The 27783-nt window shown below is 41.9% G+C and overlaps 2 protein-coding genes across 7 annotated transcripts in view; both read left to right on the top strand.

Annotated features, from left to right (window-relative positions):
- Window positions 1–1185: 1185 nt before the first annotated feature.
- On the top strand, window positions 1186–9003 carry fbl (fibrillarin). Its single transcript, XM_072461016.1, has 9 exons — window positions 1186–1283; window positions 2120–2218; window positions 2580–2741; window positions 3245–3339; window positions 3414–3584; window positions 4152–4284; window positions 4472–4584; window positions 6294–6439; window positions 8733–9003. Exons 1-9 carry the CDS (start codon window positions 1274–1276, stop codon window positions 8755–8757), a joined length of 954 nt encoding a protein of 317 aa, XP_072317117.1. The 5' UTR covers window positions 1186–1273; the 3' UTR covers window positions 8758–9003.
- A 470-nt stretch (window positions 9004–9473) lies between these two features.
- The window catches only part of dyrk1b (dual-specificity tyrosine-(Y)-phosphorylation regulated kinase 1B), a 50270-nt gene continuing 31960 nt past the window's right edge, over window positions 9474–27783 (top strand). For 4 of the 6 annotated variants that reach the window (XM_072461363.1, XM_072461362.1, XM_072461364.1 and 1 more), the window contains exon 1: window positions 22082–23513. In XM_072461363.1, the coding sequence (XP_072317464.1) occupies window positions 23414–23513 (100 nt within the window). In that variant the 5' untranslated portion in view covers window positions 22082–23413. The other 2 variants (XM_072461365.1, XM_072461366.1) reach the window with 2 other exon arrangements.

The following is a 27783-nucleotide window of genomic DNA, read 5'->3' as shown; positions in this document are numbered from 1 at the left end:
TGGAGGAAAATGCAACCCCATGAACCCCATAAAAGATTTTGGGAAGAGCACTGACAACGGAGTAAATTTCAATTCAAATATTCATTTAGCTATCATCCGAGAAGTCAACTTGACAAAGAATAACAGAATCAAGCGTAATTTGATGAAAAAAATATTGTATCTACCAAAAGCTGAAAATATACAATAACTGCTAGGCCTGCCTTTGTATGAAATGATTCCTAATGTTTTTTCCAGGCCTAACTAACTAATTCAGCTGGAGTATTTTTTTTCATAAAGAAGATATGCCTTTTAAATTGGCTAGTTTCTTTTGCCTCCTTGCTGTTTGGTCTAGAGTAGACTGACAGGTGACTGAAGTATTAAAGTCAATTGAAGAGTGAATATTAGGCCCTAATCATATTGTATTATTGAAGAAAACGAAATACCATTTAAAATGTTGACACTGCTCTGGACCAAAAAAAGATAACAGTCGAACATTATATGACACAAATAATCAATTATTTTATTCAAAAAGCCATAGGGTTTTTATAAGGACAAAGTGAACTTAATGTCTCCATTTATGCACATAGCTTTAATACAACAGCCTTTCATCTTTCATTGGCTTTATTCTATTGACTATCATATTCTTCTTGGTATGCGCACCCACCTTCAGTAAATCCTGGATCCGCCCCTGGTATCTGTAAATAATGTAATCACTCACTGCACTGTTCACTTTCTGCGCTACATATGTATATCTGTACAACTGTAAATTTGTTTACAAATTAAGCCTATCTTTTATTTTTATTCTTTTTTTTAAAAATCTGATAGCTTATTGTTATCCTTATCCCATAGTAGATATAAATTGCTTGGACTTGGGCTCTACTGGCTTGCAGCTTGTCTGCTTAGAGTAGGCAAATCTGAATGGGCTATGTGTGTGGAAATCCTGAAACTCCCAAAATCATTATCTATTTATTATTATCTAATGCAGCAGATCACGAAGGCATCTTTACGGAGCTAGCTGACCTCTACGTAACTGTATTTTCAAATAAGAGCATGTATTAAAAAAAAATGTTTTCAGCAATCGTGACAGCAATTGTTAATAACGATGGAGGGCAGCATTGCGCCTCGTCGTGTAGAGGCTGCTGGAAATAATTAGAAGAAGAAGAAGAAAAAGCCACAATGCGCGTGCGCAGAATCGGACCACGACACCACGTGTGTAAATTGTGTTCCGAGCGTGCTGCTGCCCAGGACGCACATGCCCAGCAGATACACCACATTTTAAGCGCAGAAAAAGAATATGAGGCCAGGTAAGTGAAGATTTTTTTCGTGTTTTATTCGTCGTGATATTGTTGTTTTAGTAGTGGGCCTGTACATGCGTGGTGTGAATGAAACGCCCCAAATCCCTGCTCCATGGCAAACTTAGCCTCAAACTTTAGCCTCCACCAAACGCGTGTCTCAACTCCTTTCTAATTCTATTTTCCGTGCTATACTTGCACCAAAACCATCTCTTGCCGTGTTAATTTGTGTCGTGCACATCGGGTTGGGCATGTTTCGTGTTATAGCAGCTATTTTATTACGAAAACTGTGGGCCGAGATCCACATGTACGCGTTCTGTCCGTGTTTTTTGTGCTACGCAGTTACTAATAAAGGGACTTAACGAACAATGAATCAGGTTTAAATTCGGTCGGTCACACGATTCCAGCAAATATTCGCTTGATAAACCCGTGATTTGTCGACTATTTACCCCATATGAAAATACCCCAATGGTAAAGACGGTGGCATTTAATAAAAATGTCAGCGAATAAACGATGATGACTCAATTGTACACGTTGTTTTTTCTCAATCTATAAACCTTATCACATTTCATTATATTCGATTAAAATGTATGAAAGTCTCAATGTACAATAGAAGTAATTGTTTGACTACTCAATTAATCGATTTTTTTTTTTTTTTTAATTGGTGACAAGTTTGACTGCGAAAAATTTTCGTTACAGCCCTAATTATGAACATATTGCTTTCCAAGACGAAAATTGAGATTTGAAAGTTCTTAAAAGAGCCTGTGGCTGTGTTTGAGGCATAAGACTTGTGCAATGTGAGATTGTCCAGCAGGGGCAGCAGTGAGCTGTGTGTGTGTGGTTTACAGGCTTCAGTCCTCGTGGTGGAGGCCGTGGAGGTGGACGCGGCTTTGGAGACAGAGGCGGCTTTGGAGACAGAGGCCGCGGGGGCTTCAGAGGTGGCCGGGGTAAATGTCACTCGCCTGTTCAACACATGCACGTTCAAAATCTGATTTTCAGATGTTTAAATATCAGATTTTCTTTTGGATCATGGTCCCTCTTATTACTCGCATTAGAATTTTTGGTTTGCATGTATTTTAAGTCTGATTTTGGTCTGCACTGATAGGACCGTGTTCCAAGTACTCAGTATGCCATTGGGTGTACAGAGTACATGAGTATTGTATTAATGCACACATACAAATTTAAAGGGCCAGGAATCATTAGATGAGCTTACTTCATTCCATGCTGTTGTACTTACAAATCTTCATTTACAGTCACACTTGACGAGTTTCGTATTGTAAATTGTGTTTTTGTTATGTGTTTGTGTAGGAGGAAGTTTCCGGTCTCCGGACGGTGGAGGGTTCCGGGGCCGTGGCGGAGGAGGCAGAGGAACTCCCAGGGGCCGGGGGGGTTTTAGAGGAGCACCCCGAGGGGGTAGGGGCGGCTTCGGAGCAGGCAGGAAGGTCATGGTGGAGCCCCACAGACATGAAGGTACCAAGCTTGATGGCGCTTATTATCAAGCATGACACTTATCTGCTAAATGGGACGGTGAGGTTGCTTAACTTGGGATGAGTTGTGTAGTTTGTATGAATGCTATCAATGTTTTTATTTTCTCCCTCAATTTGTATTTTACAATGTCAAGGACCCCCTTGCTATACACACATGGAATTGGGTGCTTTATTTCATATTTAATTTATAAAGTGCTTGCTTTAATATTAAATATAAATATTTAATATATATACTTTTAATCTTAATTTGAGATTCACTAGTTATCCTGACGTAAAACTTGCCAATAAGAATTTTTAGCTGGTGTTGCTGTGTTTCTGATCCGAAATTCTTGAATGCAACTTAACTCGAGCTACTGCCGCTACAGCAGATCCTACAAAAAGTATAAATAAAAAACACAATCTTCAACATAGTTAGGTTGTGCTTTGCACATTTACTGTAAAGGCTCTGAAAATTTTAAATCTCAAGGGAAAAAATTGTGTGTGTAGGTGTGTTCATCTGCAGAGGCAAAGAGGATGCTCTTGTGACCAAGAACATGGTGGTGGGAGACTCCGTGTATGGGGAGAAAAGGATCAGCGTGGAGGTAACTAATGCTAGTTATTAGGCGACAAGTATCCTCAAAAGGTTGTTTTTTTTTTACCAGTTGTTTGTCTATAGGAAGGAGAAACAAAGATTGAGTACAGAGCTTGGAACCCGTTCCGCTCGAAGCTGGCAGCAGCCATTTTGGGAGGAGTGGATCAGATCCACATTAAACCAGGGGCCAAAGTAATGTACTTGGGGGCTGCCTCTGGAACCACAGTGTCCCATGTGTCGGACATCGTTGGCCCGGTGAGCACTACACTCGTCATACAGGCCCAGAATAATCAAATCTTACTTTGCGCCACACATTCTCTGTATTGTTTGATATAGGGACCCCAGTAAAAATTAGATTGTAATTTTGTCACAGGATTAGTGACGAGGCGAATTTCTTTGTAGAGCCCAATTTGTACATAAAGCAATTCAAAGTGCTTTACCCATAAGATTTGATGTTTAAATTAGGACTGTGCATAATGTGTCAGCAACGTCAACAATGAGTTGGCACAACCACTATGTCATCCGTTAAGTAAAACACTAGTTAATTAGACGAGCCGGAGCACGGCGACCCGTCATGCCAAAACCCCTAAGCAAGAACACTGTTAACTGGAAACCGTCACATGAGTTAAAAGGAAGTCCGTGAGCTGCTGTAGATGGTCTTTCTAACCTTGATCATATATTTATTTTCCTTAACTTTATCCCTTGAGTTGCCATATTGCAACACTGTAGCGATAATATTCAAATACCTTCTGAAAGGGGGTGGCGCCAGTTAATTTGATATGAAAACTACAAATGTTAAATGTATTTTGGTCTCGTCTTCAGGAGGGACTGGTCTATGCGGTGGAATTCTCTCACAGATCAGGCAGAGACCTCCTCAATGTGGCCAAGAAACGCACCAACATCATCCCCATCATCGAGGATGCCCGGCACCCGCACAAGTATCGCATGTTAGTGGGTATGTATATGCCACTAATTTGACCCTTTTCTTTGGGCTAGCGTTTCACATGTTCTCAAAGTACTCAACTGACCATACACAATCTTTAATGATACAATAAGTAAAACACTTAATTTGTCCAAGTTTTCAGTTGGTTTGTGGATGTGATGGTTGGGAGTGGCATTGTTAAACTCTTTGTTCTCTGCAGGTATGGTGGATGTCATTTTCGCAGACGTCGCACAGCCCGATCAGACCAGAATAGTAGCTCTGAATGCTCACAACTTTCTAAAAAATGGGGGACACTTTGTTATCTCCATAAAGGTAAGCTGCTGCAGAACAGGAAACTCATTCATGTACTGGTTGTCCGGTCATAGAGATCCCGGTTCTTGGTATTTAATCTAAACTAAAATTAAGGCTGGGCAAAGTCATTTGGTTCCATGTGAGAACCGGTCAAATGTCCATGAAACCGAAAATAAAGTGCTTTGGTGCAACCTGCGGTTTCTGGTATTTAGATAATGACAATGCGTAAATGCAACATAAAAAACAAACGACGCAGACGCATTTTTTTTTTTTTTTTTACTTAAGTCAATGTTAAAACTTAAGCACTGTGTATAAGTAAACTGTGCTGAACAATGGAATAGTCTTCAGTGTGGAGCCTTGAAAAAGTATGTTCTGCTTCATAATTCTAGAGTTGCTCCCATCAGGATATTTGGGCTGATTACCAATCTGAATAGTTTTTTGCTAATTGTTTAGATTAATTATACATATATTTTGATATGATGTTTGAACAAATCCTTTCTAGTGCATAGGATGAACAGTTTCCTTGGCAATTTCAGGTACTACTGTCCTTCATTAATTAACCGTGTGGTTTAAATGAATACTTGTGCCGTTCATGGCGGTATAGCGGTTGCATCTGGCACAGTCAAACGGAGTAGATTTAGGAGCAGGCCATTATCCTCTGAGCAGTTTGGACAGTTGGAGGAAAGAAAACGTGCAGAAGACGAGGACGATGGTGTTTGTGATGTGCCACTTTCAAACGAGACTTTGAAAAGACCATACGCAGCCATTTAATAACTGTACAGCTTACAAAAAAAAATCTCAGCAAAATAAGGCATGACAACCATAGCTCTTTTTACATTTAAGGCACATGTGTAATTATCTCTGAGTGAACCACCAGCACGTGCGTACCTGCAAACAAGTGCCTACTTTCTCTCGATTCGATTGAAAACCATTTGGCTCTGAATTTGTTCTTTTAACTAAAAGACCAGCAGGAAAGCTTGCAGTTAAGTGCTGATTTTACAGAAACATGTGGCTGTTCTGTGTCTGCTCCTGAACATGTGAGCGTGGATCAGGCTACTGGTCCATTTTGCAGATCACGATCACGGGCCATTTACAAAATAAAAATTCAGAAACTGGCATTGAAAACATGGGGGGGGAATCAAACCATATCCATCCCCAACTGCAATGACTGGTGTCATATCAGCCAGTGTTTTGAGCAGTCTTTTTTTTAGTTTCAATGCTTCTAAACCAGGAATGCAGCGATACTGTTCTGGTATTGGCCGAACATTCATTTTGCAGCTTTAACAAATTTGAACTAAAAACAAACTCACCTCACTTGAACAACCGTGCGTCTGAACACAATACCCAGTTATCTTAAAAGATCAATGGTATCAAAATATAAGTGACTGCATCACTAATTACAAGATTAAGTCGGCGTTGAGTGAACTTTTGTCTATCTGCTTTTTGCGGCCCACATTTTTCTCACATTATTTTGTCCAATCTTTGTGGTGTGTAGTGAGTAGTGTCTAAGCGGCAAACAGGGCTGGCCCCCTCTGGGATGTGATGCCTCACGTGGGCCCTTCAAGTCCCCTCACGGAATATTTTCAATAATTGAGCAGCCCAAATAGAAACAGATCTGCTCCATAGCGCCCCCATGGAAAAGGGGCCTCTCGACGTGTTTGGTGTTTTTGACGGACTCCTATTTTTATTAAAATATTGAAGTTGCTTGACCAACTTTCCTCTGGTTCCAGGCCAACTGTATAGACTCGACGGCGGCCCCTGAGGCGGTGTTTGCATCAGAGGTGAAGAAGATGAGCTCAGAGAACATGAAGCCCCAGGAGCAGCTCACTCTGGAGCCGTATGAAAGAGACCATGCCGTCGTGGTGGGCATCTACAGGTATGCACTAGTTATCCAATAATATGCATTAATTTATTGTGCGTTTAAGGGCACGCTGATGCTTCACATAGTATTATTCATTCCATACTAATTGGTTGTTAGCTACTATTGCCACAGTTGACCTGGGGCAACAGAGGTGAGTTCTTGAGGGGTGCAACATTGTCCACTAAAAGAGCAATACAAAGCAAAACAATACTTAAGTGTCCAACTTCTTAACCTCTGCTACTTTTATTGTCTATTTTAGAGACTCCTGGGTTAAGTGGCATCACAGCTAGCCTAGTGATATTGTTTTGCTCGAAGACTAATCATATGCTATTTAACCACTCAAAAGTCAGGAAACGCAGCGCCTCATGTGTTTGCGCTCTATTCACCTTATTCCAGAAGTCTGTCAGTACGATGCAATCTTTCTGGTTGTATTGACATAGCGCTGCTGACCTCAAAGTTCTGCTGCCCAGGGAATCTGCGCATTGCCTTGGTCACATGAAAAATGGACATATTACACAAATCGATCTACTTTAACATATTTTAGTGGTGAGACTTTTCCCTTCAGCATTTAAACAATCAGAGTTCTCGCTAGACCAGAAGTGCGATTACAACCAAAGGGGTGAAGTGGGCGGGAATGAGGTAAATAAACAGTCGTACTTCACTTTGGTAGAGATGAGTTTCAGGAGAACGTGACCTGTATCAGCCAAGCCGACGCTTCTGCAGCAGTGCACTCTATTCTTTTGCCACCCATAAATGTCACTTACATGGAATAAGTGACGGGGGTTGACTGGCCTAGAATGTTGTGATGTCACCTGAAACCTAGCAATTAATGGGTCCGAAGTGATGTCTCACACTCGTGGATACCTTTTTAAGCCGCATTAGCACTGTGGCCAAAAAGTTTTTTTTTTTTAACATCCCCCAAGACCCAGTTTGTTCAAAAATGTGTTACAATGGTCAGGAGGGACAAATGGACTAAAGAAATCACTCCAGACTGGGGCTGAGCTGTTTTTAGCTTTACATGTTATTACGTGGCTATGCTAAAATATTAGCCTACTTGCAGACAGTTTTAATGAGCTTAATTTCCATCAGTCGTTTTATACTTTAGAATGAGACACACTTGAAAGCTTTGAGGACATGTCCGGTGCAGAGGGCGTGTGGACAAGAGAGCTTGGATGAAAATGTTGGCAACTTTGAGGTGGCAAGTTTTTTTCTTCAGCTCACTGCTGTAGATGGTGATCAAAGCTCTGAACTTCTGTCTTGGAGTAGCAACCCTTTTCATTTTAAATTGTATGCAGTTTTTCATGGCAACAGCTTGCAGCGACGTCTTCAAAATTGAAGTGACCGAACAAACAAGTCACATGACTGAAACCCATGGATAGGTTGCGTTTATTGCGTTGCAATGAGCTTCATTAAACTAATAAATGTGACTACTGGTGGAGCCAAACAAGGTTGAACAGAGATGGTTTTCTATTTTTGTATATTTCTTTCAAAAACTGTTACTTAGGCACTTGCCCACTGTAAAATTATGACAACTAATGGGTTGTGTTCAAGTGTTGCTGAATCTGCGCTAGGTTTTAGTACGTCTTTGACGGTTGGTAAGAAAGTCTAAAGAAAGAGGTCAAAAGATTGGCCCGGGTGCTGTGCTGTAGGGCCACTGCTTTGGCAGGTTCTCTCTGGGGATACTAAAGTATACATTTTTGGAAATCTGTTGGGAGGTATGAGCTGCTAAGTGTGCCGCTCCATGTGAACAACTGAGCAGATTGAGGGAGACAAAGAAGATATCATTTTTCACATTTATTAAAACATGATCAGCCATCTCTAGTATATGGTCACATGTAATGGTAGTATTGAAGAGCTTCTCTTTAAAAGTCTACAAAGGATATCCTTCTCCATAGGGTCCATATTCAATTCCTGGGCCAGACTGGGGTGGCATTTCTCCCTCATGCAAGATTCTGGGTCTCATGGTGACATCGATTGAATAAAAGTTCAATAATAAAGGATATCTATATTGTGGCTCCTAATCCAGCTGGAGGTTGGCACATTAAGCTTCTAACCTTCTGTTCGGGTGCGCCCTCTAGTGTTCTTTGAAAGACATTGTTCATCCCCCAATTGTGGACCTGCAGGAGCACCTCCAATTTATTTTTAAATTGTGTGATTTTAACTTATGTTCTGTTTCTTGACCAGCTATACACAGCTTAAGTTTTTAAATGGAGCAAATAGTTTGGATTGTATAGGCCTTTGTAGAGTCGAGTGAAAGCAAGTTCAAATGAGTTTGGTCTTGACTTTTTCCTTTTTTTTTTTTTTCTAGACCGCCACCAAAGCAGAAGAAGTGATGTGGATGCAGTTGGGTTTCCTGCCATTGTGACCCAAGTGTTTTCAGTTAGAAACCAAGGAATAATTTGTATTTTAATTATGACATGTATATTGCCTATTGTCTTTTATATTGTTTATTTTTCCAATATCTCTGGTCAAGAACTTTTTCATTACATTTAATACAACTGTTTTGTGAACTGCTCTGTATTTTGAAACAAATGGACAAATTATCAAATGTAAAGACCATTAAAACAGTTGGAACTTCCGTACATGTGTGTGTGTGTTTTTGGCAAAGGGCATGATAATATTCAGAGTCTGGGTTGGGTACATGTGTAGCTTTTATGAAAAAGCCTTAAATCTAAAGCGGGGCTGGGCAGAGTGTAGTCCTGTATTCAATGTGTTATTTGAGCCTAGCAAAATGTTATTGCAGAGACAAACGCCTGTTGCCCTGTGACTGACCATGGGTTGTGCGTCTCACTTAACAGTAAATGTCCAGTGAACAGCGCCTTGCTTGGTGCTAAAAGTTGCACATATTCAATTTGAGAACCTGCATTTTTGTGGCTAGTATTTCTAAATTCAGGAATTGCATGGTCGGGCGTGTACACGATAATCCACAACCATGTGAGTGCACTTAAAACGACTAATGTGTACAGTTTGCAGGCAGAAAATAAGCGTGGAGCCAAACCTAACTTTAGCAGCACGTTGCACTGTGCGCTGGGATCGCTCTGGCAGCCATTTTGTGGGAACCGTGAGTGGAGCGCGCTGGGCCGTGCTCGCCTGGCGTCGGGAGTGCGCTCAGTGCAGCCCCTCTACTGTGACCGATGTTACCACCACAGAGGGGCTGCCCGGCTAGCCTTAGCGACAACATTTGCTTTTAATGTCCGTTCTCGCACTTTAACATGCTCTTCCGAGCGGCTTCACCTTCGAGCAGACCGCACTGAATGGACAGTCTTCATCTGTTACAATGGCAGCGTTTTATGGACCGTTAGCATGCTAGCTAACAGCTAGCTAGTTCCGTTAATTATTATATAAATATTAGTGATGCTGGTGGGTTAGGTTTTCTCTTATGGACTCTTGTTGTTGTGGCTTCAGTAAAGGTGCACTTCGATAAGCAGAACGTGGAGCAGAAGCGGCCAGTTGGAGCTGTCAGCGGCCGCTCACCGCTAAAGTTGAGCCGGTGACAGGAGTCCATCTCCGGCGGCACCTGGGTGCCACACGCACTGTGCTTTGGTCAGAAGCGCCAGCGGATATATCAGCCTCTGTATTGGAAGACGCTGTGGGGTTTTGGACACTGGGAGAAGGACCACTAACCTGACTGGGCTGGTTCGTGTGGACGGGGAGAGCTGGTTCCGATCATGGCTGCTACACGGCACTGGCACCGACACAGCGCCTGAGGTAAGCATTGTGCAGGATTCTCCGGTAAAAGCCGGTAATACGTTCTCTGGTGCTAATGCAGCGCGGTATTGGTATGAGGCCGGTACCGGTGACTCAGGCGGCCCGTTCTTCCATGTTCTCCCCCGATTCTGCCCGTGCCATTAGCAAATCTCCACTGTGACCGGGGGTTCGATCATAAGCTCGTTAGTGGTTATGTGAACGGTAAAACCCTATGACGGTGAGAATAGCGGCACCAGCCGCTGCTCGCTCCGGCAATACCGGGCTTGAGCATCCTGTGGACGGCCCAGTGAATAGTCAGCTTCGTGCGAGTGTGGATAAGCCATGTTATACAGAACACTGGAGAGAACAGAGAACCTACAGCACAAAGCCTGGAGACTAGTTTGAGCAGATGCACCAGGCCAGGCTTCTCATGAATCTGCGCTCATCTGCCTCTACTTGTCGCATATCGAATCTGAGCAGTGATCCACTTGTGCACATATTAAACGGCCTTTTGTTGTGGCTCTAGCTTTACCTGGTTGTGCAGCTTGTGCGTTTTTGCAACCTTCAGGGTATGTACCGCATGAGCCCCAGCCCCTACCCTGCCCCCGAGTAGAGCAGCACATCCCTCAGATGATCCAGGCTTAACAAAAAGACCCGGCATCACCTGCTCTGTGCTGCTGCTGCTGCTGCTGCTGCATCCACATTTGCTCTGCCTTCACACCTTTTGTTCAGACATTAATCAAGTTACCTGTGCGTGGGCCTCATGGTGTAGAAATCGTATGATAAAGACATGAGCACACAGTTTGTGGGTTGGACTTGCACTTTGTCACTGACCCGATCCATAAAGCATGGCCAGAACAGTCCAGTAACTACTACATAGTGGATCAAACTTGTAGCAAGCGCAAGGAAACACGAACCTGATGGAACTAGCCTGGTTGAGTAGCCTAATTTACTTGCTCATTAGCACCACAACCACTTGTGCTTTCTTTAGAACAGCTCATAAGTAGCCTACATTCAGATCTATGCTTTATGGAAAATGTCAAAACGATGCTATAATAAATCTGGGGGCCAGGCCATCATCAACTGCCACAATAATTGACTTCCTGTTTGTCCTTTCCTTCAAACATTAAATCCTCATCACCATGCTGAAATTGGTTGACATTATTGACATAAAGGCCATAATGTGGACTTATGCAGGTTTGCAGAACCACACCCCCTTGAGCAGCAATGGCTAACTGTGCAAAAGTGAAATACCTAAATCTTTTTTTCTAATAAGGGCTATTCTGAGTCCAGTCTTTAATACAGTTAAACTAAACTTGAGTACCTGTGTATGTTTTGGAGACTACAAAGCACAGTCTTGTGTTGAAGCTTCACCTCTGGGTGACGCTCACTGTTTTACACATGTATAATCATGTGATGGGCAACTCAAATATCAAAATATATTTCAAAACCAAGATAATGTTACCCATCCCTTACCACAAGGAAGTGCTGCAACAGATGGACATCAATAAGAAAGTGATGGAAAGCAACAGCTGAGGCCCAGTGCTCTAAAATCCTGACCTGCAGACCAGGACCTGGTCCTCAGTAGCTCACTCAGGGGGCAGGGCTGGAGCAGTGGCCTCTGTGTGAAACCAGAACCAGAAAGCGCATGGCCGAGCTGTACTGACAATCTGCAGCATAAGATCCTCAGTTCAATGCTTATCTCTGAAAACAAGATCTTGTAACTAGGACTGGATATTGTTTAAACTTTAAAAGTAGTAGGACAGCAAATGTTTTACACTCTGAAATAAAATAAATTGGTGCTATAAACTGGTACATTTTTGTTTCTTTTGACAACTTTTAATGCCTGGTAAGTCCTAAGGAGAGCTCTATCCATGGTTAAAAGTCCTCCAAGTGTCACCTATAAAGAGGAGGCTGAAAGAAAAGTTGTTGGGCAAAGTCAAACCATGTGAATTAGTTGATGGATGGAATTTATTAAACATTGATTATGTTTTGATGTTCTACATGATGATTAAAGGTCCCATATTTTGCTATATTTGCCGTTCCATAGTCTACCCTAAGGACATTTGTGATAATGTTTTGCGCTGTGCAGCATGCATTACACTATCAGTAACCAATACCACTTATTTATTTTGGTGAAGTCGCTCATAAAAGTTGATTTTGCATAATATGGGACCTTTTAATATATGAATTAAATTCAGTACTTGTACAAAAAAACAAAACAAAAACAAACACCTTTTCAGTATTATATTTTTCTTACAGGTTTTATTTTCACCACCACCAGTGTCTAGGCTCTGGGGGGATTCCTGTCATATCCTCCTCCTGCGCATCGATAATCATTCCCTGCCGGGGTCTAAGCACCAAACCTATTATAGATAGATATAGATATATCTATATCTTTATATATGGTTAATCATCTTCTATCGCATATTAATTTTAGTCTCTCTGGTTTTAAATACTGCATGAGAGCGCTGTACAGCAAACAGGAAACGTCTGATATGCACATCTTTGTTTTGCTAAGTCTATCGGCTCAACAAGTTATTAACAAAGTTATCACTGGAACTACAGGGATTTGTCACCAGATCAGGTCAGCGTCAGTTTCTTGTGTGGAAAGCGAGCCCGGACTGGGACAAGATTTCGGGAGAACTCGCTGAAAAAGGAAGAAGGGCCTGTTGATGACATGATCACGTCTTCTCCAAAAGGAACGTATTATTTACTGCACTACAACATGAATAGGGGAAAAAAATGTTTTAACAATTTTCTATCGTTTGCAACATCTTAGAAGACAAGTTGAAAAAAATAATAATCTAATTTTGGAAAGAAAAATCGACTATTTATTTCTTAGGGAGTTAAGGGGGGGCCAGCACCCTATGGCCCCCTTCAGACCTCTCAAATTGGCCAGTATGGCCCATTTGCAGTGGAAACACCACAGATCACCCCAATCGGCTCCAAAGCTAATCTTTTGAAACGCACCTAAAATTAATCCTAAACCAGAGCTTCCCTTCAGTAAAGTCTCTTCTCCCCATCATCTGTGGGCACTAATAACGTTCTAACACCAGAATAAATAATGTGTTTTTATGTGTAGCAGGCTTAAATTAAATGCTACGTGTAATATTAAGCTAGAACTATAGTCTACAATTTTCCATTGTTCCATGTTAGTTCTTTTTCTAGCCCTCAAATAAAGTAGAATTAGGCCCATTATTAAGTTTGCACTTCTGTAAAAAGATAAATCATACATTTATTACAAAAATAATTATAAAATAAACAACGTTATTTACTGTAGTACTCTGCTTTGCTGAGTGTGTACAGGGTGGTCACAGGGCCCCAGCCAAGTGGATGGTGGGTGTAATAGTGGTCAGATGGGCCCAGTAGAGTGTACAGTGGGTGTAGTGGCCACAGGGGCTAAGCAGAATGAACAGCTGTAGTGGTGGTCATAGGCTCCCGGCAGAGAGGACAGCAGGATTAGTGGTCAGAGGGGCCCTTACATTCCATAAAACTTATTTAGTTTTAGAGAAAGTAAACTTTGCTTATGCAGTTGGCATATTCACTTTTTAACTAATTATTATGAAATTAAGTGTATGGGTTGTCGCTGTGCCTGGGGACCCATTTCCAGGTGTGGCTGAAAGAACTCTACAGGTGTGACTGTGGTTGGCTGAAAGAACTCTACAGGTGTGACTGTGGTTGGCTGAAAGAACTCTACAGGTGTGACTGTAGTTGGCTGAAAGAACTCTACAGGTGTGACTGTGGTTGGCTGAAAGAACTCTACAGGTGTGACTGTGGTTGGCTGAAAGAACTCTACAGGTGTGACTGTGGTTGGCTGAAAGAACTCTACAGGTGTGACTGTGGTTGGCTGAAAGAACTCTACAGGTGTGACTGTGGTTGGCTGAAAGAACTCTACAGGTGTGACTGTGGTTGGCTGAAAGAACTCTACAGGTGTGACTGTGGTTGGCTGAAAGAACTCTACAGGTGTGACTGTGGTTGGCTGAAAGAACTCTACAGGTGTGACTGTGGTTGGCTGAAAGAACTATACAGGTGTGATAGGTAGGCTGAAACGATTCTACAGGTGTGACTGGTAGGCTGAAACGATTCTACAGGTGTGACTGTGGTAGGCTGAAACAATTCTACAGGTGTGACTGTGGTAGGCTGAAACGATTCTACAGGTGTGACTGTGGTAGGCTGAAACGATTCTACAGGTGTGACTGTGGTAGGCTGAAACGATTCTACAGGTGTGACTGTGGTAGGCTGAAACGATTCTACAGGTGTGACTGTGGTAGGCTGAAACGATTCTACAGGTGTGACTGGTAGGCTGAAACGATTCTACATCTTTTTTAAGGATACAAGTGCAGACAGATGTTACAGACAGTTAAAAAATATAGACTAAAATCTTTCTAGGGGCCAGATTAAAACATGCCGAGGGCCACATCTTGCCCATGGGGCCACAAATGCCCTGGTCTGGCCTAAGGGCAATTTTTAAATTTTTTTGTTTAATTACTTGGCATGTTTGGCAGGCTGGATTATAAAGACAAACAGGCCGTAAGTAGCCCACGGGCCGTAGTTTGCCCAGGTCTGTACTAGAATGCTTCTCAATTTTAAGTCAACTACTAAGTTTTGTGAATTGGGAGCCGTAGTGACCACCTGGCTGAACAATTTTGGATTTTTTTTTAAATTTGTGTAGGATTCAGTTTTAAAATACATTTTAATGTCCACTTAAACAAACTTTGAAGAGTAGTAAGGAACAAGTAGAGGTGGTTCAAAATGTACATAATATTGTGAATGTTATTTTGTAATTAACAGTTTGTGTTGCCCGGTGGTTGAGTGGGTAAGGCTGCTGTGCTGAATTTCCTGCTTGTTCCCCCTCCCATCCCCATTTCACTCAGATGTCCTGTCTGATATAGCCTATGGGCAAAAACAAAACAAAAAACCTCCTTTAATAAAAAAAAAAGAAAAAGGAAATACATGTTTTGTATAGGGGGGAAAAATGTCAAAATGCTTAAAAAAGCTGTTCAAAAAATAAAATGTTGTAAACTTTCTAAAAAGGGTATAACGGTAATATTTTAACATGTTTGCAATACATTTTACAGACATTTATCTGATAATCTGATAATTAAAGGCGGTATGGACGATTTTTCGGCGATTTGAGAACGCAGGCGGAAGTGCACATGCGCACTCCCCCGTGCGGACTGATACAACTCACACGTGAGTTTGTTTATTAGCGCAACGGAGCGCATCGCATCTCTCGTCTCCCGTAGATTTCTGTCCACTTCTGAGTCAGCTCGAACTGTCTTTCTCCGTCTTCATTTTGCCCCGTACACTGAGGGAACTATATTATGATAGATTCATGCGCTTAGGCACGCGGAAACGTTGGCACGACCCGCAGGCGGCTGCAGGTGAGCGATAGGTGCGTTTTATGATTGATACGTGGCAGGACAAATGATTTATCCACGCCACGAGGAAATATGATAAAAAATTTGCTGAAAAAAATTGTCCATACCACCTTTAAGTTCAAATAAAATGTTTGAGGCATGTTCTAACACATTTCTGTTTTTATTCATTATTGGGATGTATCAAAATACATTTTTGTCAATATCGCCCACCTCTAGGGAGAAGACTAACAAAAACAAGAATTCTATGCTACATACATACGGTTTAGACAAACTTCTGAATATTTTGTTTGTTGGGTAAATTATGCAGTATTTTGTCAATTGTGCATTTGATTGGATTCCAATTACTCAGTTTTACTCTGAAATGCGTAGTTCATTAATGTGCACTTGCAGTTGTTACACAATCCAAATAGAGTGGGCACTAATAGGTCATTCACAACTACGTCTTTTGTGTTTACCTGCAGAAATGCACGAAATGAGTCACTTAACCGCAAAGAAGATTCTCTGAGCTATGTCACAGATCGAGAAAACATCAGTTATCGAGGAGATTCAGAACAGAGTGTTTTTGACGGTCGGCAGGGGAGGATTCATCAAACTAGCATGAATGAAGCCAAATGCTACTCTAAGTATGTTTTTGATGAGGGAACAATGCTAGAACATGGTTAAAAGCTCAGAAAACTAAATTTTGTATAATATAATAAACTACTGAACTACTTTTAGGGCTGGGTATTGACTAGTACCTCACGATACATATCCCGGTACTCATAACTTGATATAATATGTGTCCTGATACACATAAAACCAGTGTTAAATGTTTTTAAATTGATGTTTTGATGTTATGTAGAATGACAAAATGCATTAAAATGTCATGTCCACAAGGTACTTAATATCCAAATACAATTGTGCTTTGAATAAGAAATCTGTTTAGCTCAGCAGATTTATACAACATGAGCTGGTTAATAATTGTTTAACTCAGCAATTTATCATGAATTCCTGTTGTTTGAAAGTCGGTCGCGATACATTACAAGACAACACTATTGGAAAATGTACTACCGGTAGTTGTCTGCTCTGGGTTTGGATGTATATTACCCCTTCGCAGAGGCTAACCATCTCTGTGGTAACTTAAGTCCCTAACACAGTTGTTTATAATTTAAAAACACATTCAAAACTTTTCAGAAAGCCTATTTGAAAAATGAATGAGAAATTTACTTCTGGAAGTGGTGAGGTGGTGGTCACTGGGTTTTTAATCCAAAACATTAAATGTACTAATTTCCTTTGTAGTTTTGATCTGTCTGTAGAAAACCTCTTTTCTTAGCACGTGGCAGGCTTTGAGTGTCTGTAGAGCCCAACTAACAATTCATCTACTAAACTAGCAGCTGTATTCATCCCTAGCTGAGTGAAAACTGTACTTTGTTTTAATAAAAGTTTCAGGTGAATTTGTACAGAATCAAACTCGACTCAGGACTATTTAAAAAAAAAATAAAAAAAATTCTGATTGATGTGAGGGACAGGCAGATGGCGCTAGCATCATTAGCATCAATAGTAGAGATCGACAGATATGGCTTTTATATTGCCGTTTTTAATCTAGAGCAGCCGATGGTCCATAAGCTCTGCTGATACTTCAGACCAATGTATGGGGCCCATTTGTATCCTACCCAAATGACTTGATATGTAATGACTATAAACACAGTTATGTTACTACAGGGAAGAGCTCTACATAAGAAAAGTTGAATAATAAAGACAAATATTTCTATAGTGATGATTTCTAAACATCCACAGCCCTGTCCCACTGCAAACGTAGAAGGGAACTAGAGTCACATTTTGTGCAGCGCTTTCTTCTGAAGTTAATCCGGCACAAAAGTGACCAAATCTCATTTAGTCAGGTTTATAGCTTCTGCTGGAGTTTAAGGCATATATGTGAAAAAGTATCGGCCCGGCCCGATATATCAGCCAACTGATAAATTGGTTTATCTCTAATCATTAGCAAAAGCTAATCAAGGCAGCCTGGGTCAAAGTTCAGAACAGTGGAATTGCGTACACAGAGAGACATTTTAGCTCTATTGTTAAAAGCTTTGTTATTGCAGAGTTGCTGTATTAGGCTTATGAATATTGTATTATATAAGTCTTGCCCATTTTACAATATTACTAATATTGTAATGTATTGATTAATTGACTAATCACGACTAGTCGACTATAAAAAGGATTGTCATCATATTTAGCTGATGTTTCTCTGTTATAAGAGTCTTTTCGTATATGTTTTGAATGAGTCTGTAAAGACCAAAAGACAGTGGCATTATTTATTGTAACACAGTAACAGTAACAGTAACACACTTGATTTATCTAGAAGCCTAGAGTCACATATTCCAACCTTTATTGTGTTAAAAATATTTTGAAAAAGTATCAATGTACAATAAAAATAATCAACTAATTGAAAAAAAATATTTCTGAAAAGTGGACTACTAAATTAGTCATTAGTTGCTTTCCTAATTGTAACTCATTTGACGATTGTCAGGCGGTTCAAGTCCAAATATCAGTAATGTAAGTGAAAAAGCTTTAACTACATCCTGGTGTGTGCGTGTGGATGTGTGTCGCCCTGGAAGCTCCTGTGCACTGCATCTAGGTTTATTTCTAAAGATTCCTATTAGCTGTACCAGGGGGCCAGCTAAGCTTCCTGGGGTCCTATAATAATATTTCACCATCTTTATTTCATCGTGCCATGTCTTGAAAACAATATAAGTTGTACTGTTTATATTGCCTACTTGCCTATGGTGAAGGAGCACCGGAGAAGAACTCATGTCCGGGTAGCAACAGAACAGCTACAGGTCGCACTGGTGTCCATGGCACCCGGTTATACACGTCTCTGAAGTAGAACCCCCTGAATGGAATAGAGAGGCTCATAAGTCATCATTGTATATTTAGTAGTTTTGTGGTTTCTGCACTGGTCAGTATCAGCAGACAAAAGACCAAATTTCGCCAACAGGACAACGACAAACAGAATATTGTCTTTTTGAAGTATGCCCCTTAAAAAAATGTGCAAAATTATTAACAGGGAATAAAGTTTAAACAGTGAAAATAGTATCAAATGATATAATTATTCCTCCTACCTCGCAAATAAATAAATAATAAAGGCATTGTTGCTACAGCTCATTTGCTAATTCTGCTTCTCCATGTGCACTTCCTCCTCTCTCCCCTCCCTCCTCTCCTCATCTCTGCCTTGCCTAGCTATCATTTTATTAATGTATTTGTGTGTATTATTTCCCCCCTTACAAATAATGAACGTCATGCATGATGGAGGAAAACCTCTTACGGTTTGTGTTTACTCAAACTAGTGAAAAAGTCAACGATTATTCCAATAACTTATGAGTCCAACTAGGGCTGTTGGACTCAATCTAGCCCAATCTTTTTTTTAAATTGTTTTTTCTTACAAATACGATTTTATTTCCAATGTATATATTAATGGATTCTGTTCAAAGGGCACATTTTTAACACATCCAGGAGCATTAATTAGGTGCTGTTCCTGATTTTTACCATATCAAAAATGAAAATATATCATGTAATTTATGTATTTATTTAAAAGGGACAGTGCATATTAATTAACAAACATATAATGTACAGTAAATATGCCAGAATTGTGGAGTATCCTAATTGTTCATAAGCATTTTTCACTTTCAGAGGCCAGAGTTTACCATCACGGTAAAACATTAGCATGCTAACAGAGCACTTCCTGCTTTTATTGTTTGCAAAGGACTCCATCAATTGCAGCCTTTGGGATTTAATCATTGTGACCATTCAAATTTGGGTTGGATTGCGGTATATCTTGGAACCCCCTGAATAGAGAGACTCATAAGTCATCATTGAATCGTTTTGTCATTTTGGAATAGTTTACATTAGATTTTGATCCATAACTTATTTTGATATTTGGAGACAACTGCCACTATAACCATAAGGCAAACAACATTAGCGTGTGTTCAATATGAAGCAATAGCCGCAGTGACACGCTCGTCTAGTTGACCTTAATATGAATTTTAACTAAACGTTTTAGGAAGTAACTAAATCCATGTACCGAAAACATGTATTCAAAATACAAATGTATTGTAACTGTATTTGGAATATAACCAAATTAAATAGTAACTGTATCAGAATACAGTTACTCTAAAGCAATACATTGTGGTATTTGATAAAGCAATTTAGTCTTCAACTGCACATTTTTTGTGAGGAAAACAGCTCTCGTGTTGCGTTTTTTTCTTTTCTACAAACGGTGCAAATAAACACAACGGTTTTAATCCCCTATTACTTGTTTTTACACTATTATATAATGCATATGAAATTGAGCGTATTCTAATGATTCAGAATAAAGTACTTTGATTGGACCATGTGTCGGAATATGCCATTTCAAAGCAGCTTATCAGTATTCTGAAACTAAAAACAAAGTATTCTTCCCAACACTCCTTTTTACTGAATTGGTCTGAGGAGCAAGTATAAAGGTTTGATTCCAGCAAGCTCCAGTAGCCTGGCCTCCGTGTGCACCTCTGCCTTTCCTCTCGGCTTATCGTATGGCGATGCCTGGTTGTTTTTATCTCTCTGGCACCGCCAAGTGCTGAGACAGAGAAGGGGCCGTGGAGTGGAGAGAGCCCCGCTCGATTGCTGACAGCACCCTGCAGTAGCAGCATGGTAATTCTGCTCTATCTTTCTTCTGCATCATGTTTACCTAGCAACAAGCATCATCCGCAACCGGCTATCCCATTGGTCATTTGAAAACGCACCGGGGACCAATGGCAGAGCTGTTACTATGGTGCGGCGTGTAGTTGCCGGGTGGAATTTTGCTGCAAGGCACGTGAGACTCAGGGTCTGCTTTCCTCCTCACTCTGGCTTTGTAATCTCCATTGTCTGGTTGTTAGCACAGCTCCATGTGCTTTACAAGGAGCTAGTCACCAAGTGTGCAATGGATATGTTTACATGAATATTCACTCATGTGCTCATCCCAAACAACAGCAGCTCAAAGCACACGGAAACAGAATACCCACTAAATGTCTTTCTGTCAATGTAATTGGCTGTTAAATAGATGTTGTGTGCAGTGGCCCATGTGGTCAGAAATGGTCAGAAATGTATTTAAATTGATGAATCATTATTTTAGCTCTGTTTTTGACTTCTATCAAGACTGAAGTAATCCCTGTCCCTCAGTTGTTGGCTGCTGCTGCTGCTGCTGCTGCTGGTTTGAGCCTGAAGGAGACTTGCTCGCTGATGTATATGTTGCAGTAGATTTTGGACGTGCTTGACCCCTATTCTGTGCAGTGTTGTATTACGGGGCGACTACTTTTAACTAAAGGAACTGTCAGAGGAGTGCACTTTTGACGCGTTTAGCTGTTCCCAGGCAGTATTGTGCCTGATTTAGCTGCTATGCTTGGATAGCAACAGCAACAACTTTTAGCCTTGAAAGGTTTGTGAGGGGAAGTGGCACATCTGAGCTGTGAGCATGTGCGTGTCTCCACCCCCAGCCTGTCTGCCTGCCTCCCCCACGGCCTCCACCCGCCTCCCTCCGCCTCCTGCAACCCTTTTTTTACCTGACATCTTCAAACTATTTCCGCGTCATTCCTGCCTCGCTCTGTTGGAGGAGACGCTGGGAAACTAAGCTCCTGGCCCCGCCCACCGACCCACTCGTGAGCCAATCAGACCCGGAGTAGGGCTTTATGCGGCCAATGGCGTGTTGGCTGCCGTGGCGTTGGGTAGCAACAGAGAGGGAGAGCATGCTGACGGATCCGGCCACTTTTCTCCTCGAACACAAGTTTGTGTCTGATCTGAAGACTCATGCCAACTGTGGCTGCGTCATAAACCTACTGATTCATTGTGTTAGCTCGATATATAATGCCACTGGCTGCATTCTGAATTTAACAAATGTTCCAGCAGTCATTAAGAGCATTGTTGCTGCTAAACTGACAGTTTTGCTGCTTCTTTCTTCCTGTGATGATTTATACACACATATACATATATACACACACACATATATATGATATATATATATATATATATATATATATATACACACATAAAATATATATATATATATTATAGGATAGGATAGGATAGGATAGGATAGGATATGTATGTCTCCATCTAAAGTCCCAGTATATATATCCTGCTGTTACTATAAATGGACAGGAGCAGAGAGTTCTGCAAGGAGCGACAACAGCTGCGCCTGATGGGGCCATCACACACTGCTTCGTGCCTTACTTGTCAAATCATTATTCATTTGAGAAGCCATAATACTCTTCATGTTTTAGTAAGCGTTAAAAGTGCATTAAGTGTATGTTCCTCTCGCTGCGTGGTGTGCGTGCCCGCAGCGCGGTGGCTGCTGACGCGTGGTTCCCCCCGCACACGGACATGGTACGGTCCTATGGGTGGGGAGCCGAGCGCGCGAGCGGCACTGGTTTTGTTTAGACTCAAGTCCGAAAAAGGAAATGGGAGAAAAGCATAATTTCGTCGCTGGAGAAAGTTTGATCTCGAATGAAAAGGCAAATATTTGGATCATGTTCTGAACTGGAGACGCGGTGATTCAGACCTACAGTAGCGGAGGAAGAGGTACGTCAGCGCGTACACAGCCGGCGTCTCCAGTCAAGCTCAGGAACGAGTGCGGATTGTTTTGTGTTTCCTCTCCCAGGCTCGGACTCGGAGCGCTGCTGGGCCGGGCTCTTTTTGTGATCTGGGACTAGTTTCAAAGCGGACTTACAGTAAGTCGTACTCGGCCAGATCCAAGTGGAGCGTAGCCCGGAGTGAGGCGGTCTTCAGCGATGGAGTTCTCTTTCCCTGGGCTCAAAAGCAGTGGATTTCCGCGGTGTTTTGTTGTGGTCTGTAAACAGGTGGAAGAGTAACGTGGACGCCACAGCGCAGCTCGACAGTGGATATAGTTAAAGGATTATTGTGTGGAACTCCTGTGTATAAGTGGACGCGGTGCATCGGGACAGTTTGCTGACAGCTCATCAGTGTGGAAATTCTCTTTTGTAATCATGTGGAGGTGCGCTTTTATACCAGACGTTTGGAGGAAGAAGACAAATTAATACAAACACACTGGAGTTTCTACTTAAACGTGAATCAATTCATGTAGTCATTGACGTCCAAGCCCAGCTTTAGCCTACTGGGGCCGTGCAGTGTTCCCCACAAAGTGCCAGTAATTGGAACTATTTTTAGTGAGAGGCATGGGGTAAAGGCAGGCAGATGGAACCCTATCTCCCATGTACTTCCTCTGCTCTGTCCCTTCCATCACTGCTGGCTCTGCCCTAAAGGCAGCATGCGGGCTGAGGCTGGCTCCCCATCACCTCCACTTCTGCTCCAGCTGTGGAAACCATGATCAACATCACGTCTTGGAGAGCAAAATAAGCTATTTGAAGAACTTGAAATCTTTAAGGTTGCTGTATCTATTTCAAGACTAAACAAACAAGTAAAGGCGATGTGACTACAAAGTAGTCGGCTTTCATACAATTTGTAGAAAACTCTTTACACTACCTAGAAAACGCACCAGCAAGCTGGAGGTGACGTACAACCTCAGCAGAAAAGAATGCATCAAGGGTGAGAAAAGATGCACACGTCTTACCAAATCTTCACTTGTTCCCCGCACCCACAGAGAGCCCCCGTATTTATGTAGTATGAAAGATATCTATATCTATGTAGTGTGCTTTAGAGTTTACATCCTTTATATTTTTACTTCAGTGACTCAAGTTGCCTGTACACCAGTTGTTTGCCTTAGAAACCACAGTAATGACAAGCTACGAGCCAGAGTAGATGGTGCCTTCGCAAAATAAGTTGAGTTGGATGTACATTTTTGAACTCTGGGAACAAGTGCGTGATGAGGGTTACGTAACGCTCCCAAAGCTTTGAGCACAGAACTTTAGTGTTTCCCAACTGGATTGGTCAGTTGCCAAGCGTTTCCATGGTGATCACATCATCTGTGGAAGACAAGACTGTGCCCCCCTGCAGGATGGTCCAAACGGACCCTTGGATGCCCTCTGGCCTTCTCCGGAAGAACAAGAGTTAGTACACACTCACACTCACACTGTCCTGCTTACCACACTGTCCCAGCTGTGGTCTATCATGTCCCAACTGGGCCTAAGCTTCACTCTGTAACAGGGGTTCCTTCCTTTCCACCATTTTGGAAGTGGCACTTGTAATATTTTTGAAATGTATTTAGAAAGTGGCCTAGCATTTATTGTTTGCCCTTATTTCCCCAACATGTACCAGCATCTAAAAGTAGATTAAACAGGATAATTTTAATATTGTATGTTGAAATCATCTGACAGCCCCCTGCTCAGTGTCCCTGGGACTCTCAACCCCCACTTTGGGAACCGCTGCTTTACAATTTGCTCTTTTGTGTCTGCAAAGTTGCAAATTAACATATTGGCTATTAAATATTGAAATAATTGCTTTTTGCATCCTTCACCAAAGAAAGATGAGGTATAGAATTACTATTTATTATAATTATTATTATTATTCAGTTGCCCATTTCTCCTAAACTGCTGCTATAGTATGGAGATTATTTTAATATTTGTATGCCACTTTGAACTTGTGAAGCTTTTTGTGATCTATGTCTGTGAAAGGTGCTATACCAATACATTTTACTTATTTATTTAATTAAACTGTGTAGCTCATATAGGAAACATTATAAGACTATGTTGTCACCAGCTCCACCTCCACCTTTTTTCTAAGATAAATAGAAAAAATATATAAATTTATATCAACATGAATCATTTTATTATTTGAACAAGCGTTGGGTGGATGATGAACATGCAGTGCCAAAGGTGTGAGTCGGAGTGAGAGCTGTGCTCTCGTGTCTGTACCACTCACTTTTTCTCTTTACTCTTCTCACAATGTCATTGTGTGTCAGCCAATCAGGGCCAGCAGCTGTTAGACAGGCTTCCTGTTTCTACTAAGCTCTTTAGCGCTCATGTGATGGTCAATGATGGTTTGTGGTGCTCAGTGGTATTCACCAGTATACTGCTTAGTACTGTTCAGTGGTGTACAACTGTGATTATGTGATGTTAGAGAAGTAGGGCTGCAATGATTAATCGAGTTATTCAATAATAATTTTATTGCCTCGATAATTTGTTTAATTCACATGAATCTGTGGCTGTGGAGTGCAAGGAACTACTTGTGGTGCTTTTGTTTCACAAGCTTGTTCCGCAGAGCCGCAACTAAAGCACAACAGAGGAGAGAGGGGCGTAATTTAAACTTATTGTTGTGTGAAAGCACAGAGGACCGCGATTATGAAATAGAAAATCTGCGATGACGGGGCGAAGACACGAAGGCTAAAGTGAACGGCACACGGAGCTAATGCTGCAGAGTTACAGCTCAAAACTGCGTCTGAATGTCCACACTTCAGCAGACTTTAAAGGGCACTCAATCACAAAGGGATTCGGTACTGTACATATTTATAGAGAAATAATCACAAGTCATTTATCTCACAGTCTGAAGTTAAGGTAAGCGGCTAACGCTAGCAACAGTGTAATGGTTTATTTTAGAGCGTGTTTGTTCACATTCTCGAGTCAACAGTGCATTTGAACAGTCACAATGTGTCCAGTTAAAGACCTGTCACTGCTGCTTTTCCCGACTCTCGAAAACATGTGGTCTATATGGACCAATCTAGTGTCCGGTCAATGAGTGACATTACTGCACATTACTTTTCAAGGTTCATTGTGGGAAATTTTGAGTTTAGTTTTTGACCTGCTGGACATTCGGACACCACTAATGGCCTGAGCCCTTAATAGTGCAGTGTTCTCGCTTTGGCTGGTCACTGCTATGACCAAAAGCTGCCGCGGGGTATTAAGATCACAGCACGTAGGTGCTCGCACGGCACGGCGCCGTAGCAGTGTTCTCACTGGGCTGAGGTTTGAGGATGACGGTGGGACACCAAAAAATTTCCGCTCGCGCCCTCGATATAGAAAGCCAATATCGCGGTGCTCGGTGCCCCCTCGGCTGCTCGGCGCCTCCCTTGGCTGCTCGGCGGCCGCTCGGAGCCACTGGAGCCCACAGAGTGGCGCTCCTCGCCCGCGCCACCCGCGGCACCCAAACTCGCAATCGAGCGCAGCAGCACCCCAAAATGTCCGTGGCACGCGCACGATTATCTTAATACCTGACGGTATCTTTTCAGCATGGCGGGTGCCGGCGGCAGCATGGCGGGCCGCCATGCCAAAAGCCCTCAGCGAGAACACTGCGTAGTACTTTTCGCGAGCGCCGCTTAGGACGGTTTGTCCCACCGCCATCCTTCAACCTCAGCCCAGCAAGAACACTAGTGCCCACTGTAGGGAATAGTGTGGACATTTGGACACAGTCCAGTATCACTGGTCTTACTCAACATAAAGTTTTACAAACATTTTAAGTTATGCGACATAAATGCAAATTAATTCACAGTAACTGTTTAAAAACAGTTTGGTGACAAGTTAATTAGTCCGTTTATATATTCTAACAGAACAATTTGGACTGGTGAAATGATGCTGTTTTTGGGACATACTTTTTCACAAGGATTTAATATGCTTTCAAATGGTTTACGGAATGTACAAAGAAAAAACAATTCATTAATTGAAGGAAATAATCATTAGATTACTCAGAGCTGCAGCCATATTCAGAAGTGTTCAGCTGTGATCTGTGGGGTTCAGCTGTGATCTGTGGGGTTCAGCTGTGATCTGTGGGGTTCAGCTGTGATCTGTGGGGTTCAGCTGTGATCTGTGGGGTTCAGATGTGATCTGTGGGGTTCAGCTGTGATCTGTGGGGTTCAGATGTGATCTGTGGGGTTCAGCTGTGATCTGTGGGGTTCAGCTGTGATCTGTGGGGTTCAGATGTGATCTGTGGGGTTCAGCTGTGATCTGTGGGGTTCAGTTGTGATCACATTTGCTTCACTTATGGTTGTTCTCCCTCATACTCTTCTGGTGCCCTTCACCTTATTCCAGAAGCCCGTCTGGGCGTCGCCATATAAGATAATCCTTCTCCCGTTGTATTAGTGAACACAGGGCTGCTGACATCCAGAGAAAACAAGTACTACACGGACTAAAAAGCTGTTTTCAGGTCCAGGGAATTGGTGCATTGTTGACTTGTTGGTCACATTGTTGGACATTTTACACAAATCAATCAACTTGATAGCATATTTTAGTGGCAAGACTTTTCCCTCCTTCTCCACTTAAGTGAACAGAGTTCCCACTCAACCGGAAGTGTAATTTCAACAGGAGTGCTGATCAGGGGGAAAAATGGGATAGTCAGAGTAAGAGTAGGAAAGTAGTTCTCCACTGTAAACATCCAATATTTTGATGTTGCCATAAAAGAGGTTCCGACAGGCTCACCAAGACATCACAGGGAGGTGTAAGGTCACTTTGATTGTGTGTGTAAAAGCATGAACTATGAACAAAGAAGTTAAAAGCCTGCAGGGGAGGGCTTCTTGATTGTATCTGAGGAGAATTTAGTCTTCTGGGTGTATTGTTCAGATCGGCCAGAGGTCCATAAGTACAGCCAATTGAATAGATAAAATCCTACTAGAGTCCTACTATATTATTGTAATAGTTATGAAAGATAAGAGTTCAGTTTTGAACTGAGCGACAGTGACTTTGAACTAGGGATGTCAAGAATAACAGTTTTTTCAATAACTGTGAATATGTATGGGTACGGTAGGTTTTTTGTGGGTTTTTTGGAACCTAGGGTATACATGTGCACCAGGCTTTTAGATAGGATTTGAAAACACTGTACAGGGGCCGACTAGGCAAAAAAACGAGTAGCTTTGGCATTCTCCGGTTATGGCTCGGCAGCCGATCAGAGCCAAGCACACAAATTTCATCGACCAATCAGCGCGCAGCATGCACATTTTCCACTTGTAAACAGTAAACTGTAATGGCGGACTATTGTCAAATGCTTCCCGGCTCGATTTAATGATAATATTCCCTTTTTATTAATAAAATGGCCGTCCCTGCACTCGAAAATGCCCGTCCACATTTTAAAAATACCCCGTCCAAAATACGGGAAGACTGGTCTCTATCTAAAAGCCTGATGTGCAGGCATATGTGTACCTGACGTAGCCCATCGTTTCAACAAGACCGATCTGTTTAAAATGATTTGTCTGGCGTACATGTGACTGGATAAACGCGTTGAACGACCGGTCCGTTACACACGGAGGTCCACATTAGTGCGAACCAACAGGCAAGCTACAGTCAGCACGCACAGCTGTTTTTATGTAGCTGCTTCATGAGTGGAAGAGGAAGAGAAGAGAAGAGGAGAAGAGGTGACAGGTAGTGTAGCGTAATCGTACCTGTAAACGCCCTTTTA

The sequence above is a fragment of the Eucyclogobius newberryi genome, unplaced genomic scaffold, assembly GCF_026437365.1.
Source record: "Eucyclogobius newberryi isolate DKJ021-1_F unplaced genomic scaffold, fEucNew1.0.hap1 SCAF_3, whole genome shotgun sequence".
NCBI lineage: Eukaryota > Metazoa > Chordata > Actinopteri > Gobiiformes > Gobiidae > Eucyclogobius > Eucyclogobius newberryi.
This window is presented reverse-complemented; position numbering and strand designations above follow the sequence as displayed.

Excerpts from the sequence above, each read along its gene's own strand:
- fbl (XM_072461016.1), top strand. Across the intron at positions 3,585-4,151 it reads TGTCGGACATCGTTGGCCCG|GAGGGACTGGTCTATGCGGT; the intron begins GTGAGCACTACA and ends TCTCGTCTTCAG. Across the intron at positions 4,585-6,293 it reads ACTTTGTTATCTCCATAAAG|GCCAACTGTATAGACTCGAC; the intron begins GTAAGCTGCTGC and ends CTCTGGTTCCAG.